The sequence below is a fragment of the Triticum aestivum genome, chromosome 7B, assembly GCF_018294505.1.
Source record: "Triticum aestivum cultivar Chinese Spring chromosome 7B, IWGSC CS RefSeq v2.1, whole genome shotgun sequence".
NCBI lineage: Eukaryota > Viridiplantae > Streptophyta > Magnoliopsida > Poales > Poaceae > Triticum > Triticum aestivum.
In genome coordinates, this window is record NC_057813.1 from 90754839 (window position 1) to 90775482 (window position 20644).

Below are 20644 nucleotides of genomic sequence, written 5' to 3' on the forward strand. Positions count from 1 at the left end.
GGGCCCCATGGTGGCTCTCCGACGCCCATCTTCTGCTATGTGAAGTCTTTCGATGAGAAAAAATAAGAAGCAACCTTTCGGGACGAAACTCCGTCGCCACGAGGCGGAACCTTGGCGGAATCAATCTAGGGCTCCGGTAGAGCTGTTCTGCCGGGGACACTTCCCTCCGGGAGGGGGAAATCATCACCATCGTCATCACCAATGCTCCTCTCATGGGAGAGGGCAATCTCCATCAACATCTTCACTAGCACCATCTCATCTCCAAACCCTAGTTCATCTCTTGTATCCAATTCTTGTCTCCAAGTCCGGGATTGGTACTAGTAGGTTGCTAGTAGTGTTGATTACTCCTTGTAGTTGATGCTAGTTGGTTTATTTGGTGGAAGATCATATGTTCAGATCCTTTATGCATATTATTACCCCTCTGATTATGAACATGAATATGCTTTGTGAGTAGTTACGTTTGTTCCTGAGGACACGGGAGAAGTCTTGCTATTAGTAGTCAAGTGAATTTGGTATTCGTTCGATATTTTGATGAGATGTATGTTGTCTAGCCTCTAGTGGTGTTATGTGAACATCGACTACATAACACTTCACCATTATTTGGGCCTAGAGGGAGGCATTGGGAAGTAATAAGTAGATGATGGGTTGCTAGAGTGACAGAAGCTTAAACCCTAGTTTATGTGTTGCTTCGTAAGGGGCTGATTTGGATCCATATGTTTCATGCTATGGTTAGGTTTACCTTAATAATTTTGTTGTAGTTGCGGATGCTTGCAATAGAGGTTAATCATAAGTGGGATGCTTGTTCAAGTAAGAACAGCACCCAAGCACCGGTCCACCCACATATCAAATTATCAAAGTACCGAACGTGAATCATATGAACGTGATGAAAACTAGCTTGACGATATTCCCATGTGTCCTCAGGAGCGCTTTTCCTTATATAAGAGTTTGTTCCGGCTTGTCCTTTGCTACAAAAGGATTGGGCCACCTTGCTGCACTTTATTTACTTTTTTTACTTGTTGCTCGTTACAAATTATCCTATCACAAAACTAGCTGTTACCACTTATTTCAGTACTTGTAGAGAATACCTTGCTCAAAACCGCTTATCATTTCCTTCTGATCCTCGTTGGGTTCGACACTCTTACTTATCGAAAGGACTACGATAGATCCCATATACTTGTGGGTCATCAAGACTCTTTTCTGGCGCCGTTGCCGGGGAGTGAAGAGCCTTTGGTAGGTGGAATTTGGTAAGGAAAAATTTATATAGTGTGATGAAATTTACTGTCACTTGTTACTATGGAAAGTAATCCTCTGAGGAGCCCCCGATTCAATCGTACACTAATCATGCACGCAAATGTGTACGATCAAGATCAGGGACTGACGAGAAGATATCACAACACAACTCTAAAAACATAAATAAGCCATACAAGCATCATAATACCAGCCAGGGGCCTCGAGGGCTCGAATACAAGTGCACGATCATAGACGAGTCAGCGGAAGCAACAATATCTGAGTATAGACATAAGTTAAACAAGTTGCCATAAGATGGCCAGCACAAACTGGGATACAGATCGAAAGAGGCGCAGGCCTCCTACCTGGGATCCTCCTAAACTACTCCTGGTCGTCATCATCCGGCTGCACGTAGTAGTAGGCACCTTCGGCGTAGTAGGAGTCATCGTCGACGGTGGCGTCTGGCTCCTCGGCTCCGACATCTGGTTGCGACAACCAGGTAGAAAGGAAAAGGGGGGAAAGAGGGAGAAAAGCAACCGTGAGTACTCATCCAAAGTACTTGCAAGCAAGGAGCTACACTACATATGCATGGGTATATGTGTAAAGGGCCATATCGGTGGACTGAACTGCAGAATGCCAGAATAAGAGGGGGATAGCTAATCCTGTCGAAGACTACGCTTCTGGCCACATCCATCTTGCAGCATGTAGGAGAGAATAGATGGTAAATTCACCAAGTAGCATCGTATAGCATAAACCTACCCGGCGATCCCCTCCTCGTTGCCCTGTTAGAGAGCGATCACCGGGTTGTATCTGGCACTTGAAAGGGTGTGTTTTATTAAGTATCCGGTTCTAGTTGTCATAAGGTCAAGGTACAACTCTGGGTCGCCTGTTACCGTGGACACGGCTATTCGAATAGATCAACTTCCCTGCAGGGGTGCACTACATTACCCGACACACTCGATCCCTCTGGCCGGGCACACTTTCCTGGGTCATGTCCGGCCTCGGGAGATCAACGCATCGCAGCCCCACCTAGGCTCAACAGAGAGGTCAGCACGCCAGTCTAAATCCTATGCGCGCAGGTGTCTGGGCCCATCGCCCATTGCACACCTGCACGTTGCGTACGCGGCCGGAGAGCAGACCTAGCAACCTCCATTACAAAGGAAGTCATGTTACACGGTCCAACCCGGCGCGCGCCACTCAGTCGCTAACGTCACGAAGGCTTCGGCTGATACCACGACGTCGAGTGCCCATAACTTTCCCACGTAGTTGGTTAGTGCGTATAGACCAAATGGCCAGACTCAGATCAAATACCAAGAATTCGTTAAGCGTGTTAAGTATCCGCGAACGCCGACCAGGGCCAGACCCACCTCTCTCCTAGGTGGTCTCAACCTGCCCTGTCGCTCCGCCACAAAGTAACTGTCGGGGGCCATCGGGAACCCAGGCCCACCTCTACCGGGATGGAGCCACCTGCCCCTTCAGCCCCCATCTCCGAACAATATCTCTACTCCTAGTGAAGCAGTTGGTAGTCCTTCCGCCGGTCTTTTTTCGTCCCTCCATCCCCGGTTTTTTTGGTACTTCCCGCAACCCACCGTTGCCTCGCCTCTAACCACCCGACCGGTAAAAAAAACATCAATTTACAACGACGCACATTGAGAACCACGACGGTTCGTAGTTAGAAAAACTTCGTAAACAAATGTACTCTGGTTAACAGACGAAAATACAGTTGATCTATCCGAAACAGATCCCCTAGGACCCGAAAAATCGTCGTTCCCCCGTCAAACCTCCATATCGTGAGTTTCTACCCTCTACCCTCAGCTTCCGTCCCCGCCGCCAAATCCTTAGCCGCCGTCGCAGCTGCTCAAACCCTAGACGTCCTTCACCGCCTGTCCATCCATTGGACGCCACCATCCGACCGCAGAGACAGAATGGTCCCGTCTGATCCGTCGCTGATGAGTCGCTGATCATCGGATCTGCGCGCGATCCAGATGAATAAACACCGCGATCCAGACGAATAAACACTATCTGGATCGCCGATTGCAAATACATACTGTTCCCGTGTGACCCCTCTGAGATCAGCAGCTTTGGACCGGCGTGACCATCCCAGGTTCGACCTCTACTGCAAACCCTTTCAGATCTTTGTGATCATACGGTCCCAATACTGCCTTCGTGATCTCTGATCGGTACCGTGGTCATGCTGTACAAGATTTGAAAACCATGAATCAGATCGGTACCGTGGTCATGAATACCATGAATCAAAATATACTGTTCTGTCACTTTCCAATGACGGATATATATGAAATTTACAACTGACTGGCTAATATGGCCAGCGTTCCATACCTGCTATGATCAAATTTGTCAGGCCCATATTGTTTATTCTTCTTGATTGAATTCTTCCAGGTGGTGAAGCGTCTCGTTCTTGCAGGTGGCGGCCCTCGTAGACGGTGTCATCAGCAGCAACATCTGGCAAGTGCAACGACTTTGCAGCTCACAACTCCAGTTCCCAGCCTGAAAGTGACATAAACAACAGGTTTGTTTCCCGAGTAATAATAGTGAAGGTTCCATCAGATGTTTCTTGCACCAGTTATTGGGAAAACATAATAGATGAGGCATGATTCTGGTGGCAAGTTGCATCACTACCAAATAGGAACTTCTCAACCGGAGTTTGCAAGCATAGTGTACCTGTTAACCTTGTTGAGATGATGTTGGGCTTCGGAAGCATCCTGATAACGACTGAGCATCTCACCACTTCTGAAAATGTGTATTATGCATCTCGCAATAGGAACACATGCAAATAAGTTTGACAAAATAATGTGATCATCTGTCTGAAGAGTAACAAAATACTGTGCAAGATTTGAATACCATGGTCATACTGTGGTCAAACCATGAATCAGAATATAATGTTCTGTCACTTTCCAACGACAGAGATAGATGAAATTTACAACTGACTGGCTAATATGGCCAGCGTTCCATACCTGCTATGATCAAAATTGTCAGGCCCATACTGTTTAATCTTCTTAATTGAATTCTTCCAGGTGGTGAAGCATCTCGTTCCCGGTGTCAGAATAACCATCAAGTGGCAACACTCATCTCTTTTCCCTGCAAGCATGTCATTTTAATTGCACATAACTGACTCCCAGGTATCTTGCAGGTGACTTCCACTCTACGAGTCTGGGGTTGGTGAAGGCCCTCGGAGACGGTGTCATCAGCAGCAGCATCTGCCAAGTGCAGCGACTTTGCAGCTCACAACTCCAGTTTCCAGCCTCAAAGTGACAGAAACAACAGGTTTGTTTCCCGAGTAATAATAGTGAATGTTCCATCTTATGTTTCTTGCACCAGTTATTGCTACAAATGGTAATAGATGATGCATGATTCTGGTGGCAAATTGCATCACTACCAAATAGGAACTTCTGCTATCCATTTATTTAACCGGAGTTTGCAAGCAAAGTGTACCTGTTAACCTTGTTGAAATGATATTGGGCTTCGGAAGCATCCTCATATCGACTGAGCATCTCAACACATTTGCAAATGTGGATTATGCATCTCGCGAGAGGATCACATGCAAAAAAGTTTGACAAAATAAACGTCTGTCTGAAGAGTAACAAAATATAACCTAATGCAATTACCATCTGTCTCAAGATAAACTAAAGGTCAGGCAAAGCATCAAAGAGAACATATAGCAGGGTTCAGTCCTTGTCCTTACTTCACTGCAGGCAACGGTGCATAACTTCACTGCATGCAACGGTGCATAATTTTCTATTATGTGTACTTGCATAGGTGCGTATGGGTAATTCAAGAAGCAAGGTGGTTGATCAGCAAACAGAAGAGGATGTTACTACGGGTATGATGCATTTCTACAAGTACACATGCTCATATGTTAATTGCATAAATGAGCATTCTCAATATTTCAAACATTTATTGTGGTCCTTAAAAGCCTGATAACTGTTGATCCTGATAGTACGGGCATGCTTTTACCTATCATGATGTGGTACAAGTGGGTTCTCACCATTGCTAATAGCATAAGGCTTTTCAGGCCTTACCAGCTCTACAATAGTTGAAGATAACAATGCAAGCGTCTTACCCATGTCTCAAAATGTTGGGGAAAACTCAGCGGTGGTTCCAGGTATTTTCCTTGTGTTGGGAATTTCTTTATGCGGACACGGCGGCAATATCATTGGCCTTACCTTCATGATGGTTATAACTCTACAGATGAGACGTTGTCGCTTTCGGACGGATATCAAACTGTGGAAATTAACAAATATGTTAACGGTACTCACTCAACCGCATTTCATCTGGGAATATTGTTTAACAATATATAATTTTATTTTTGTAATGGGTACAACCCTACAGATGGATCAAGTTCGGTGCATACTAAAAACGATCATGATGCTTCGTTGTTGGGTTCGAACGAGATGACTCTAGATGGTTTCACAATTGTAGCTGGCAAAAATGCCATTGGTACCATTTATTACGCCATTTTTATACTTATGGTATGTCATTTTCGTTTACAACGTGTCGCAATTTTTCATATTATGATTCTATAGGCGGTACACCTCAAAACGAAGATATCAATGTTGCGACACAGCTAACAGGTATTCCCACGGATGCTTATCTAACAGCGAACTTGTTCTCATGTACAGTTGTGCGACAAAGCATTAAAGAATTTGTGTTTTATAATTTTGTCATGTTGCAGACGACATCAGGTCCCTCGATCAAGTCCATATATCAAATGGACGATTGAACACAGAAAGGCCTGCAGCTTATCATGAGAAACCAGTCCAATATGATGTTCAACAGACATCATTTCCGAAATCTGGTAATTTGTTTAAATGCATGTTGATGACCAATATTTGCGGCATCCAACTTATGTAATAGTAGCGTGTATTTTGTGACAAGAATGTCTACATGAGTTGTAAACATCATATTGCTTCATGCAAGTTTTTTTGTTTCACTAACAAACTTATTTTTATTTCATGTCGTAGATCATCTGGAACTTAACAACACATGGAGGCGGGAATCTTATCGCATTAGGTCAACACAGGGTTTCATACAAAAACAAGTCAATAGCCATATGCTTCAACGTCGTACGCTAGGTGATATCACGAATGTTCGTCAACCTAATCGTGTGATCTCGGGTACATCATTTACTCACTGTTTAATGATTTTCATGCGTGGAGTCTCCTTGTTATTACCTCATATATTACTGACCTATCCGGTTGAAGCCGATAACTTGAATGTCACTAAAGAGAATGCGGCAATAACGGAAGAAGCACGCAAAAGAGAACATAGAAACGCACTGAGGAGAGCTTCTTATCGGAGGAAAAAGGAACGGGGTCTCCAAGAAGATAAACTCCGGACCCATGCGCAGCCTGGTAAATCCTAATGACCTTTCAATCATCATTTTTATCTTTATATAATTTGGTGTGTAATTTCCTAACCATGTAGTAACAGAGAACCTTCCTAGCTCCGCCCATACAACGTTATCGATGTCTGACACAGCATTTACTGTTACAACTACGGAGACATCCGGTCTGGTTAACGACAATGATCTACATGGTAATTGACTCGTGAATAAGATGTCATCAATGTGATCAGTTTATGTTTTACTGACTAACATTTGAATTTGTCCAATATGACACCAGACGTTGAGGAGACTATACTTGAAGAAACTTGTCATATAAACGAGGAAGATCGCAAGAGAGATCATAGAAATGCACTAAGGAGAGCAGCTTATTGGAGGAAAAAGGAAAAGATGATAGCAGACGAAAATATAAGTGCAATATATAATTCAGGTAAATATTTGCTCTAATGCACACTGCATACCTTTTCATATCAACATTTGCTTTAATGACACGTTTACTGATAATTGATAATTGCCGTCTACCCAACTTAATATGCTTGGTCTTAATGCAAATTATTTATGTTTGAGTACGTGAAGAATGTTATGAAATTCATTAGTCACTAAAACAATATTTCTATGATGATTCTTGCACACCTGCTTTTATATAGCCACCGCTGATAGCCCTAAATATACAGACTTATTGCAAGATGATGCAACAATACCCCCTGAGTCATTAGACGCCTCCATTCTTACCCATGACAATGACCTAGCTAAGAGTTTACAGAGAAACTCTCGTAGCCTGGGATGTTATCAGAAGCAAACTATAGAACGGACTGATGAGGATAGAGAGGATTTGAATGGAAATCGACGAGGGAAGCGCGTGCAGCGCCGCAAAAGCATGTCCGAGATTGACAAGGGGCAGTCAAGTGCTCAAAGGAAGGCCAGTTATTCTAAAAGGAAAAACACCCCATGCAAAGAATCCCTCGCACTCCCACGCCCAGACATTACTAACCTAATATCTGATAGTTTCGCAATTCCCCTATCTCGTACTGCCGAAGTTGATTCATCAGATGACGACCCTCCTCCTATCATGCTGAATTACGGTGTTTGCACCAATGGTATGTAATATCTTTTCTTATGTTCTGTTGCAACTTAACATCACCCTTGTTAAAACTTCCTTAGTACTTTGACACATTCTGCGCAACATAAATGCAGACAACATTGATGTGCTTGCTGCGCCTATCACGGGCGATGAGCCGACACCAGCCGAATTGATGGATGAGGAGTACTACATGTATCGCGGCCTAGGTATGGTCATCTCGGAACGTAGAAAACCAGTAGCTTCATTGTAGTTGTTATGCCCGTGGGTTTGAGTTTAATGATCATGTTTCAATGTATTCATGTAGGATCGGATAATGACACGTTCGAGGGTGACGAGGAAACGAGCATGTCATCTGTTATACCTAACGAGTTTGATCCATTAGACTGTGTGTACACAAACATACCAGACAAGACCCACATCCTGAAGCTCGATGGAAACTGCACACACTGCAATGCCAGAAAGTTTGTGTCTGAGACTGACGGATTCTGCTGTCGCAATGGACAGATCGAGCTTAAACAGCCGGAACCAATCCCAGAGCTTATGAGGCTATGGTCCAGCATGGATGCCGATTCTAGACATTTTCGTGAAAACATACGGTTCTTCAATGGGCATTTCACCTTCACAACCCTTGGTGTCAGCCTTGATGATAACTACACAAACATGAAGTCTGGTGTGTACACATTTCGGGCACACGGATCCATCTATCACAATGTGCATTCTTTCGGGCCTAGCTCACGTCCAGAACATTTGCAGTTGTACTTCTATGATGATGACCCAACCTTAACTCATCGTAAGGCGGCCACAAAGTAATTAGACCAAGATGTTGTGAAGAAGATAGTAGACATACTTAAAGAAAACCCATATTCCCAGCAATTTAGGAGTTTGGGTGCGCACAAGGACAACCTTGATGATTATAGGATTGACCTGAACACCGATAAGAGGCTTGACCAAAGAGTGTATAATAGACCATTGTCATCTGAGGTTGCTGCAATTTGGGTTGAGGGCACCGACCTGGCAAAAAGGTTTGACAGGAGGATAACACTTTATGGCAACAACAATGAAAGGCATAGTATACGCGTGTCATCCGGAGCATATGACCCGTTGTCTTATCCCCTATTCTATCCAAGGGGGAAATTAGGTTGGCATCCGAGACTACCTAAACGTAATGTTCCTTGGGAGGCTGTACTACATCCTCAACTGGTCCTTGATGATGATGATGATGATGATGCAGGTATCACACATGTGTCCATTTTTATCAAATAATAACTTGTTCTTCGTCTGCGTCTAGGTTTTGATGCTATTACATTAATTGCAGAGGGTAATAGCAGGTTGTGCGTCTCCGTCAGAGACTACTACTGTTATATGCTGCAAACACGACCTGCGATCTTCAACCCTATACTCTATGGAGCTAGACTGCTGCAGCAATGGGCTGTCGACATGTATGTTAAGATTGAGAGTTGTCGGTTGCGGTGGTACAGGAAAAACCAGACGCAGATTCGTGCCGACTTGTATAAAGGAGTGGTTGATGCCATCACTTCGGGGGAGACGCGAGCAAGCGCGGTTGGGGTTAGAATAGTGCTCCCTGGAACATACCCTGGTGGCGATCGCGACATGAAGAGGAGGCATATGGATGCCATGGCAATTGTCCAGAAATACGGGAAGCCAGACATCTTCCTCACCATGACTTGCAATCCTTAATGGGAGGAGATCACGAATGAGTTGCTTCCTGGTCAGACGGCGCAAGACCGACCTGATATTGTGGCACGTGTGTTCTATGGCAAACTAGAGCACATGAAATACATGTTGTTCAAGAAGCAAATCTTGGGTGTTGTTATCGCTTATGTATACGTAGTTGAGTTTCAAAAAAGGGGCCTCCCCCATGCACACTTTTTGTTGATCATGGACTCCACATATAAGCTTATCGTCCCGGAACAGTATGACCGACTCATTTCCGCTGAGCTCCCAGACAAGCATAAGTATCCAGATTTATATGCTATGGTTGTAAAACATATGATGCACGGACCATGTGGTGCTCTTAACCCGAAGAATGTCTGCATGCAAGAGAACGGTTGCAAGTGCAGATACCCATGTCCGTTCAATGAGAACACAGCACAGGGGAAGGACTCATACCCAGTTTATCGTCGGAGAGACGATGGAAGGCGTGCTAAGGTCCAAGGAAAGATGTTGGACAACAGGTGGGTTGTTCCTTATAATCCATACCTACTGTGGATGTTCAATTGCCACATCAACGTTGAGGTCTGCTCTAGCATAAAGGCCGTGAAATATCTTTACAAGTACATTTACAAGGGCCATGATAAGGCTTCTTTCAGTATCGATCAGCCTGACGCCGATGGTAACATTGATGAGATCAAGAGATACGTTGACGCTAGGTGGATCACCCCTCCAGAGGCAATGTGGAGGATCTTTGGCTTCCCACTTTGCGCCAATTATCCACCTGTCTTGCAGTGCCCCTTCATCTACCGAATATGCACAGGGTTGCATTCAATGCCCAGGCTGACTTGAAGAATGTTGTCGCCTCCGAAAATGCTTCAAAATCCATGTTAACGGAATATTTTAAGGCTAATCAGGAACACCCTCGGTCTAGACATATATTGTACAAGGATTTTCCCGGAAGCTTCACGTGGCAGAAGAAAAAGAAGTATTGGAAGCCGCGGGTCGAGCGTTTTCAAATTGGGCGCATAGTATCTGCCAATCCTGCCGAGGGGGAGCGATACTACCTGCGTGTGTTGCTTAACCATGTGGCTGGCAAAACATCCTTCGACGACTTGCTCACCGTGGACGGCGTGCTATGTGGGAGCTTTAGAGAGGCTGCTGAAAGGTTGGGACTGATCGAGGCAGACAACACGCTCGACGAATGTCTTAATGAGGCTGAGCAGTGGGCAATGCCATGCTCACTTAGGAGGCTCTTCGCAACCATTTTGGTGCACTGCGAGCCAGGCGATGTGCGTGGTCTTTGGGATCGGCACTTCGAGCCGATGTCGGATGACTATCGTCGATCACGCATGTGCCCTGACGAGGTGGAGCAGATGGTGTTGCTTGACATTAGGGGGATGTTGCAGTCCATGGGTAAAGACATTGTTGATTTCGCTCTTCCAAGCATAGATGGTGCGTTCGACCCTACAGAGGGCGAGGCGAGAGAGGTAATCGAGGAATCAACCGTTGAGTTTGACATGGATGACACGAAATTGGCAGATTCACTGAACATGGAGCAGAGGGCCGCATACGAGGAGATACTAGGGGCTGTTGGACGCGGTGATGGGGGTGTATTCTTTGTTGATGGCCCTGGAGGTACAGGTAAGACCTTCCTATATAGAGCGATGCTTGCCAAGGTGAGGAGCCAGGGCAAGATTGGTATCGCTACCGCAACGTCCGGCGTCGCCGCTTCTATCATGCCTGGGGGCAGGACTGCCCACTCGAGGTTCAAGATCCCATTGAGTTGCGATGATGGAGGCTCGTGCAGCTTCACCAAGCAGAGTGGGACCGCCAAGCTACTACGGATGGCCTCATTGATAATATGGGACGAGGCCAGCATGACAAAGCGACAAGCGGTTGAGGCATTGGATAATAGCATGCGCGACATCATGGGAATACGCGACCGACCCTTTGGAGGAAAGACTGTAGTTTTTGGCGGGGACTTTAGGCAGGTTCTGCCGGTCGTCAGAAGGGGGTCGCGGGGCCAGATAATTAATGCAAGCCTCCGAAGTTCTCATCTATGGAAAGGTATGCGGCAGCTACGGCTCATCACCAACATGAGGGCTCATAATGACACATGGTTTGCCGATTATTTGCTAAGGGTCGGCAATGGCACTGAGGAGGTCGACGATCAAGGCAACATAGTACTCCCAGAAGATATTTGTCTGCCGTCTACGGGCGAGGCTGACGACCTGGAGAAGCTTATTGAGCACGTATTTCCGAGTCTGGACAACAACATGGCTGATCCAAATTACATGACATCTCGAGCAATACTGTCCACAACAAACGACAACGTAGACAAGATAAACATCCGCATGATAGAGCATTTTCATGGAGACGAAGTAATCTACCATAGTTTTGACAGTGCGGAGGATGACCCATATGGCTACTATGCTCAGGAGTTTCTGAATGGATTGACCCCTAACGGTCTCCCTCCGCATGCTCTCAAGCTAAAGCTGAATTGCCCTGTCATACTTCTAAGGAACATTGATCCATCTAATGGTTTGTGTAATGGCACTAGGCTTGTTGTTAGAGGTTTTGAGAGGAACACCATTGATGCAGAAATCGTCATTGGACAACACGCTGGCAGGAGGGTCTTCCTTCCTCGAATACCTCTCTGCCCATCTGAAAATGACATGTTTCCGTTCAAGTTTAAGAGGAAGCAATTTCCTATAAGGCTTAGCTTTGCTATGACCATTAACAAGGCTCAAGGACAAACTATCCCGATTGTTGGTGTGTACCTACCCAATCCCGTGTTCTCACATGGTCAGCTCTATGTTGCTTTGTCTCGAGCCACCGCGAAGATAAACATAAAGATTCTCATTCAGAAGGAGAAGCCGAAGGAGAAGACCAACCAGCATAAGGACAATACAAAGAAGCGAAAAAGAACGACCGTGTCCTTACTGACCTCGATGAAGAACATCGTCTACAGGAAGTCCTTACAGGTTGATAACCGGTTAATAGCAATGCAGGTTTTGTAATGACACGATCAATAAATTTTGCTAATGTCAATACATGATGTTATTCGTTTTTCTACATGTATCTTTCTATTTGTTATTTTTATAAACGGAGGTATATTCGATGTATTCGAGCTACGCACTGCAGTTCAATAATCAGCCTTCATATTGGCATCATCATCACCACTATGGTTTTTGTACTATTGATGTTTTTATGGTGTTGTACATGTCACATAGCGTATTATTTTAGTGTACAATCTATGGTACAGATCTATTGATTTGCCTTATAAATACCATGGACATGCAACAATCTTTTTTAATTATGCCAAGTTATCATACCCGTACTTATATATTTTGGTAATTTGATAATATGCTGTACTGTAAATTTATTGCGTCCTTACTATCTTTATATTATAGTTATCACCTGGGTTGTAGTCTGTAGATTGTTACAATGCACATGTAATTTTGCTGAAGTGTGCAATATTTAGCAAAAGTTATATTACTTGTACTTTCAGGCACCTGTACTAATAAATTTACAATACAATTCAAGTTACATATTATTCTATTCCATTTGTTCATTTACGTTTATGAGATTACTGCGGATCTGAAAGAGTTCTAAACTATAAATTTAAACAAGGCTGCATTAATCTTGGACCTGCATTAATCTTGGACCTGGCGAGGATTCGTTCAGGCATCGCTTCATGGTTGTCTGGTCCATGAGAACTTGTGCTAGGCTGATATGGACCGTCCTAACGGGACAGCAAAGATTCCATTAAGATTGTTAGTTGGTTTGATGGTGGTCGATTTATAGTTGCACCCAGCCTATAATATTTTGCTGTGCTGGCGTCAAATGTGTATCCTGTTCTAGATGCCATGTAATACTAGGATTCTCATTTTACCTTACGATGAGAGCATGCACTATAAGAATCAATTGGTTACATCCGTACAAACTAACATGTCAACTAAGGCTCTCATCTAATTTTCTAGAGCAACATTATACATCTCATTATATATAGAGCTACAGGTCCATGCCAAATAATTAAACCGTAGCAACATGGAACTATGAAGGAAATTACTACATATATGTAATGAGATAGGAAATTTGGTGTCAAACTTGAAGCAGGAGTAGGATATATACAATAATATTCAATGAAGAAACAAACCACGTTTGATACAAGTGTTGATTATAGATTATCATATTTTCCTACTATTTCGCATGAAGTTTATTCTTAATTGCATGTTACAAAGATAACCTCAAACAAAAATTAGAAATAATTTAATTTTACTATATGCAGTATTATTAATATATATGCAAAATATAAGATGCCAATATCCAGATATAATAACCAGAAACAAATAATATATTATCGGCATACTTAGTATTTTTTAAGGCATGTGATCCTATCCGGTATTTACAAAATGGGAAGTTAGCTGTTTTTAAATGTATTATACTACTGTGTTGACCACGCCAAATCACAACTGTGATTCCATTGAATTTTTAGTGATTGTGATTGTATGAGTTGATTCATTTACCTATTTTGTAATAATTGTTTCCTTATAAACATCTATAAAAGCACGTGGCAACGCACGGCCAAACCCAAACATATCGCTCTAAGACCCTTGCCGCTAGAGCTAACTTTGTAATGTCGTCATTCAACAGCATCGATGTGGCTGATGATAGACATGATGAACAAGATAATATGGAGCTGCAACCTGATGATATTGGTCAGCTGGAACAAGATGTGGAAGAACAGAGCCGAAATTGGATTGTTGGTGAGGGATCTGCACCTAGACGTAAGAAACTAAAGAAACATGATTATATTCTGCCTGTTCAATTCCCATCCTTGCTTTCGTCCAACCATTTTCATAATCTAATTCGACGTCGCGAGGTGCATCACATCCCTCATGCACATGTCCCCTCCGGCTGGGATATCCAGCGTGGCACGGGTTCAAGTGCATCAAGGAAAGATGTTTGGGGTACGAACAACTACGAGCTTCTGCAGGCACAAACGCAGGTGGTCCAGAAGCACATTGAAGGATGTGACAAGAAGCCATCACCAGCTGATAAGGACGAAGCATAAGTAGATCTACAATAATGTTGAGATGATAGGTTGTTTTTTTTCATCCCGTGTAACCGTTCGCACTTGAACAGTAACAAAGTGTCATTTTGAGTTCATTTATGGGTGCTACGTGTTGGCTCAATATGCGCAATGTCAATCTGATTTTCCCTTATATCTTATTTATTTCTCTAATTACGCTCTAATTTCTTAAAATAATTAGCCCCGATGATAATGTGCCAAAACAAATAGCTTAATATCAGACTTATATTTCTCACCCTAATTCTTAGCCGAAAGTCCTCATTGCAGGCATGCACACGATCTCTCCCATCTCTCTATGTGCACCTTCTGCATAATACGGTCTCTCGCTGCTGTCCAGGTGGCTTCTGGTGCCGCCACGTCTTTGATCTCATCCACCAATCCACTACGATCCTACTAATCCATGTTCAGGTTCACGCCTTCCCTCTATTGTTTATCTCAAAACGAGCAGAACAGAGTGGCTTTTCTGGATCTGCACTTTTCAGCCAGGGGGGCCGACGCAGGCGTGTGAGAGCTGGTTTATGCCCCTCCGTAAGGCAGAGAGAGCGTGTGTTTGTTAGAAAGGCGCAAGGGCCAGAGCAGCTCTATCCTTCTGTGTATTTTCTATGGCGACGAGCAGTAGCAGCCAGGCCTCACGCGTTGAGATAGAAAGAGATATGAGCTATAATTTTTAAGTTCTAAATGAGCGGGCTCTTATGTTGCTTCTGCGGATGCATAAACAGAGAGCATTTGCCTAATCAGGTTGTTGCTAATGCATACGCACAAATGCTCTACTATTGTTTCTCTTTTGTACCTATGTGTGTCATTAATACAGTCGTGATGAAAAAGAATACACAATATCCTCCCGTAGTGGCAATTATATTATTTGATATAGATGATGATAGTAAAGTTATGTGTTGAGCATGATTTATTATTTGTCCCATAGATACGCACGGGCATCGACCTATATCATAAATTTATATATCATCAAGTTAATGGAAAATTAAAATATATTATAATTAATTAATATACTTATGTGTATATACGAAAGGTTAATAAGTATCCATACAATAGAAAGTTTGTTTTTCAAAGGCAGGTGATAAATCATATGCGTTTTCATAGGCAAGTGATCATGCTTGAGTATCAAACTGAAGATCATGGACCGATTATGTTATGTACGTTTCCTTGTTTAACAATCAATATTTATTAGGTTGCCGAATATTACATATCTGAATATAGATATGTCACCCACGGTGGCCTAGCCAGCCAAAATCAAAATTTCTTTTTCCCGCCGCCCACTATGCTTATATAAATAATGCCCGCTGCCCACAAATTTTCTGTACACGAAAAATCATCTCCTCCACGACGACCATGGTGATCTCATACGGATCGATCACATCTAAGAGGGTGGTGGCGCCGCCGCCAGCTCCTGTGACCAGTCAACTCATCTCCCCTTCGATGAACAGGCAAGATTGAATAAACTTTTAATACGTCTATTTGCCATCACCATATAACTGATTTTTTTGTTCAAATAATCACCACAGTTTTTGCACTTGTTCTTTTATGTAAAAAGATGAAGCACACGGGATACACTAGAACATAGTAATAGGCTTGTCGATCAAATCATCTATTGTCTGCTTGTTTTCATCTTCTATATACCTTAAAATCAGATGGACAGTGAGTCTGAATTACATATAATTTTATTTTCATCGTGTACAAACCAGATGTAGCAAGCACTAACACAATCACCTGAGTATATTAGTATTTGATTAGCAATCATTTATATAGTTTTTTCAGTTGTGTACTGATGGTCTGGCTGTGATCTCATTAGGGTTGTTTTTTATAACCAGTACATACTGCATGTTGACAAATCCATGTTTACCCCATGTGCAGAACATGAATAATATGTATCAATGCGAAATGATTAGTGTTGGGCCACTAGAATGTTATGCTGGTTGTCTGTTAACTTTTTTGCTCCCCTTGGAAAATATGGATACCTGATCCTTTTTGTTTTTTTATACGCACAGGAATATTAGTTTTCATCGCGTCCAAATGAAACACATATATCATAATTGCTGGATTATTCAAGCTAGGGTCATGTGGAAGGCTCACATCAAAGAGAATGGAATGGGAAGCCTGTACCTTCAATGCATACTAATCGATTGGCATGTAAGCATACTTTATAGCCCATATTTTTTAAATACAATTTTGATAAACATGTTTATTTGCTCATTGTAGTTATGTTTCATGAAAAAAAATTAGGGAACAAAGATGGAAGCCATTGCATACAACAGCCAGGCTATCCGTTTCAACAGCGTGCTAGAAACCGGTAGGACCTACGATTTCAATCGCGTCGGGTTCAACCCCACAGAAATGCCAGATGGACATTTCTGGTACCTAGCCATGGACTTTGTGACCATACTAAGTTCTACGACCGAGGTTACAATTTCGCCGCAACAGATAACGTCGACGATTTGCCCACCGTGCTTCCCACAGTTTGGAGAAATCTTTGAGCTACGGGACAAAACCATCACAGGTGCATAATTTAATTTGTTGTTTTTCCATATTACTCTTTCTAACTCAGAGTCTCATTGTGATTTCAAATATGCAGATGTGGTTGCTATCCTTGCCTATGTTGGTCAGATAGAATTTAGGTTGGATTCGGTATATAGGCGCCGCGTCCCTTCCCTCGAGATTGGCCTCATGAACTATCAGTAAGCGCTAATTATAATATGAGATCATCATATGCTTCTTTTTGTAATTCTATTGTTGCAATGTTACTCACATTTGTATTTGATTATAGACGGCAGATAATTTTCTTATGTGTACGTGAAGAGCATGTTGGGCCTAACTTCTGGCGTTTGCAATGCACTGACAACCTGTTCGACAAGTTTGCTGTAACTTACGTACAGGTAAATCAGAGGCAGCGTTGCTTGCAAACTATGAGGGAGAGCACATTCTTCTTCTCTCCCAACATTAATGATGATCATCATTATCTACAAGGTAGGTGCTGCCTTCTATTTTAAAATTGTTTTCAATATAGTTTGTCTGTAATACTATTTCAGTACCATATAACACTGAATTGTTATCGTAGATATCCATGAAGCCAGCCTGATGACACTTGATGAAACACGTGCTTACGTCAATCGTGTTGTTCAAGGTAGGAACAATGGCCGTCAGAACTATCACAGCCGAAATTAGAGCATCAATGAGGGTTTTGGACGGCTGACTATGTACTGATGCATATTGAAATGTCGCAAATATATGGCTTCTACAATTTGTTATGGATCGAATTGAGAATTATCATTTTGGCATTATGATTAGTGTATTATACATATATATACCTTCATAATACGCAGTGTTCAGTATATCGGCTTATGCCGTCGTCCTTGAGCCGTCTCTCCCCCATCATTCCTTTTTTCACAATAGCCATGAAAGGAAACAGCAGATCCACTTAGTCGTTTTATTGAAAAGCCATGAAAGTCATCTTCCCCTCGTGCGATCCCAACATAGGCATGATCGAGGAATAACAACACGCGCACCCACGCCTCCGCCGATGCATGTTTGGGCCCATCCGCCACTACTATGGTCCATGATCTCCCTCTCTTATCCCTCCTCCATTTATGCCTTATCGATCGTAACACTGTAGTGCACGAACGCGCGCATGTAAGGATTATGTTGATGTTGGAATATATAACAAACAATAGTTGCTTCATTTTTACCTTTACGACTTATATGTTTCTCATGAATATGATCATTATAAACTCTTACGTTTTCTTTAAAGACTTGCGGGACTAAAAGGCCATTGTACACTAACATATTGTTACTATACACATTAAAGCTATATTTTATTGATCAAGTAAACTCTGGAAATAATTTGCGGGGATATTTATTTCTAAAAGGCTTCCTATGTGTATCTGTAAGGCATAAGTAGATGTGTCTTTGTTATTCCACGTTCATACGTGGCACTCAAACATAAAACTATATGAAAACTATACTCAAACATTGATTTATATGTGCCACGTATTCTACTTAAAACACATCTAGACGTGCATCGGCAAGAACGAGGTTTTATATCTGAAAATTTTCTCTCCATGGAGATATACCCGTGCGCTTAAAATATGGATCAATGCATGTTAAAGAAGTGGGTTGTAGTATCATAATTCAATTAAGGGTAAAGATATAGATTATTCCACATGGTATAGTTTAGATCATGTTATATGTACCCCGTTGCAACGCACAGTTGCCTATGGACCATATCATCATTTCTAGAGTTTTTGTTATGGCAAATTAGAATGAGGTGTTCATGCATTTGAAGGAAACACCTTTCAACATATAGTTCAGAAATTCCCGTGTATTAGGAAATTATAGAAGTACTTTTTGTTAAGGAACATCATGCACTAAAAAAATAGTAAGCGCTAATTATATTTAACCAACCTACATGTAATACAAAATATCTTGTGTAAAATTATTCTAACATTCCTATAAACACGTATGCCATGTCTTAACATATTTATATAATTTTGTATTATGCACAATGATTTGTAACACACGTTGAACAGTTTGCAAATAAATGTAGACACAATTTTAGAGTACACGTGAACAGATTAAATATACATAAATTATATAGAAAGTTTGTTTGGTAATAGAAGGCCGGTTTCTTCATATGTTTTGTTTCGGAAATGTATCGGACACCTTCCACTTATCGTACAAAGATATGTTCCGTTCACAGCTGAAAATATTTTATACTATGAAATGAATAATATAGACATTGTCGGATGGAATGATATGTGGCACCTTCCATATGCCTTATGTACTATGTGTTGTGACACTTAATGCATCCGATGCTGAAAATCAGGCGTAATTAAAAATTTGCTTATTATGCGGCTTTCAACAATGGAAGTTTCCGTATTATTTGAAAGGCACACAAGTCTATATGATGCAGCTGCCATAACATATACTGATCCCTTCATATAACCAACGACGAACTCCTGTTTCAACACCCACCCCAGTCTTCACCAATTTTCGATCACTCACGACTCTCATCAATGGAGGTTGTGCACGAGCCAGTGGATGTTCAGCTGGCACTAGAAGATGCGTTGCCCGCCCCTCAGGAGGCTGCGGGCAACGCGCATGCCCTAGAAGATGCCGTTGAATACATTTTTCAGTTTATCACTGTTGTCCAGGACGATGAGGCACTAAAGTAAGTTGTTTTGCTCTTCATATCATTCTTGTACACGGCGATATCGGTTGGGCAACACAGCAGGCTAGACATAATTAACCATGATAGTCCACTAATTATGTTTGGTTGTCTAGGTGTTATATATATTAGTGTATATATCTTTTGCACTGTTTCACCGTTGCTAAATATTTTATGTGACTGTATCACAGCATTTTTTATGTGGTACATGTGCCCATTTTATTTTTATGATAAGCTAACATTATTAAACACAAAATAGCTACCAGTTTATAACAAACGATCTAGCGTGTTTTAAATTAAGTAACTTTTTTTCACTGCTTTATATTATACAAAATAGTGTGTCTAAATGTGATTTGGTAAAGATTGGTCTGCATTTTTTGGGCAGCACAATCTGGATTAGAAGCGAACGACCATATCTGATTGAAATCAGCCTACGGATGCTCCAGGAAACAATTAGCCTATTTGGAATAATTCATCCCGAGTGCTTCAATCTTGCAGTTCGTAAGCTTGCTAGCGCTGAAGTAGAGAGCATTGCAGGTACAAGAATGCTTGGAAACAAACATTTTTTCGACTTGCAGTTTCATTCTCTGGCACGGGCCCTCATACACTCTTCGATGGAGCAAGAAACACGCACCGCGGTGCTGATTGACAATGCCATTCTTCGGCCGTTTCCTAAATATGATGTGTTCAACTCTAACATTGTAAGAGACTCATTCTTATAATTTAATTTGCTAATTCCATTTTGTACTAACATGTGTCTATTTACGACAGTATCTACTACCATTTGCTTATGTGGATTCTTCGTACGGACTACTTGTAGTCGACATGGAAACTAGGAGGGTTCTCCCAATTGATCCATCAATCGACGTATATGGTGGATCATACAACTTTCATAACACTGAAACGAGGAAGGAAATCACAATGTTGAAACAAGAGTTCAACAAAGTGTTGCAGATGAGGATCCCTGGTTGGAATACCAATCTGATGGACTGGTCAACGCACGGCATCGTTTCAAATGGCAGGCGGTAATAC

At 42.2% G+C, this 20644-nt stretch overlaps 1 protein-coding gene across 6 annotated transcripts; it reads left to right on the plus strand.

Annotated features, from left to right (window-relative positions):
- The first annotated feature begins 2899 nt into the window (after positions 1–2899).
- LOC123161823 (ATP-dependent DNA helicase PIF1) lies at positions 2900–13241 on the plus strand. Of its 6 annotated transcripts, none has more exons than XM_044579636.1 (18): positions 2900–3331; positions 3625–3754; positions 4260–4300; positions 4376–4509; positions 5002–5065; positions 5258–5347; positions 5434–5493; positions 5575–5682; positions 5769–5816; positions 5918–6040; positions 6207–6359; positions 6447–6596; positions 6670–6780; positions 6867–7016; positions 7261–7683; positions 7781–7873; positions 7972–8898; positions 8983–10116. In XM_044579636.1, exons 5-17 carry the CDS (start codon positions 5008–5010, stop codon positions 8475–8477), a joined length of 2073 nt encoding a protein of 690 aa, XP_044435571.1. In that variant the 5' UTR covers positions 2900–3331; positions 3625–3754; positions 4260–4300; positions 4376–4509; positions 5002–5007; the 3' UTR covers positions 8478–8898; positions 8983–10116. The 6 variants fall into 6 exon arrangements, with proteins under 6 accessions (XP_044435571.1, XP_044435569.1, XP_044435574.1 ...); XM_044579634.1 differs by having other exon boundaries at positions 3650–3754; XM_044579639.1 differs by having other exon boundaries at positions 3650–3754; positions 6676–6780.
- The last annotated feature ends 7403 nt before the right edge of the window (positions 13242–20644 follow it).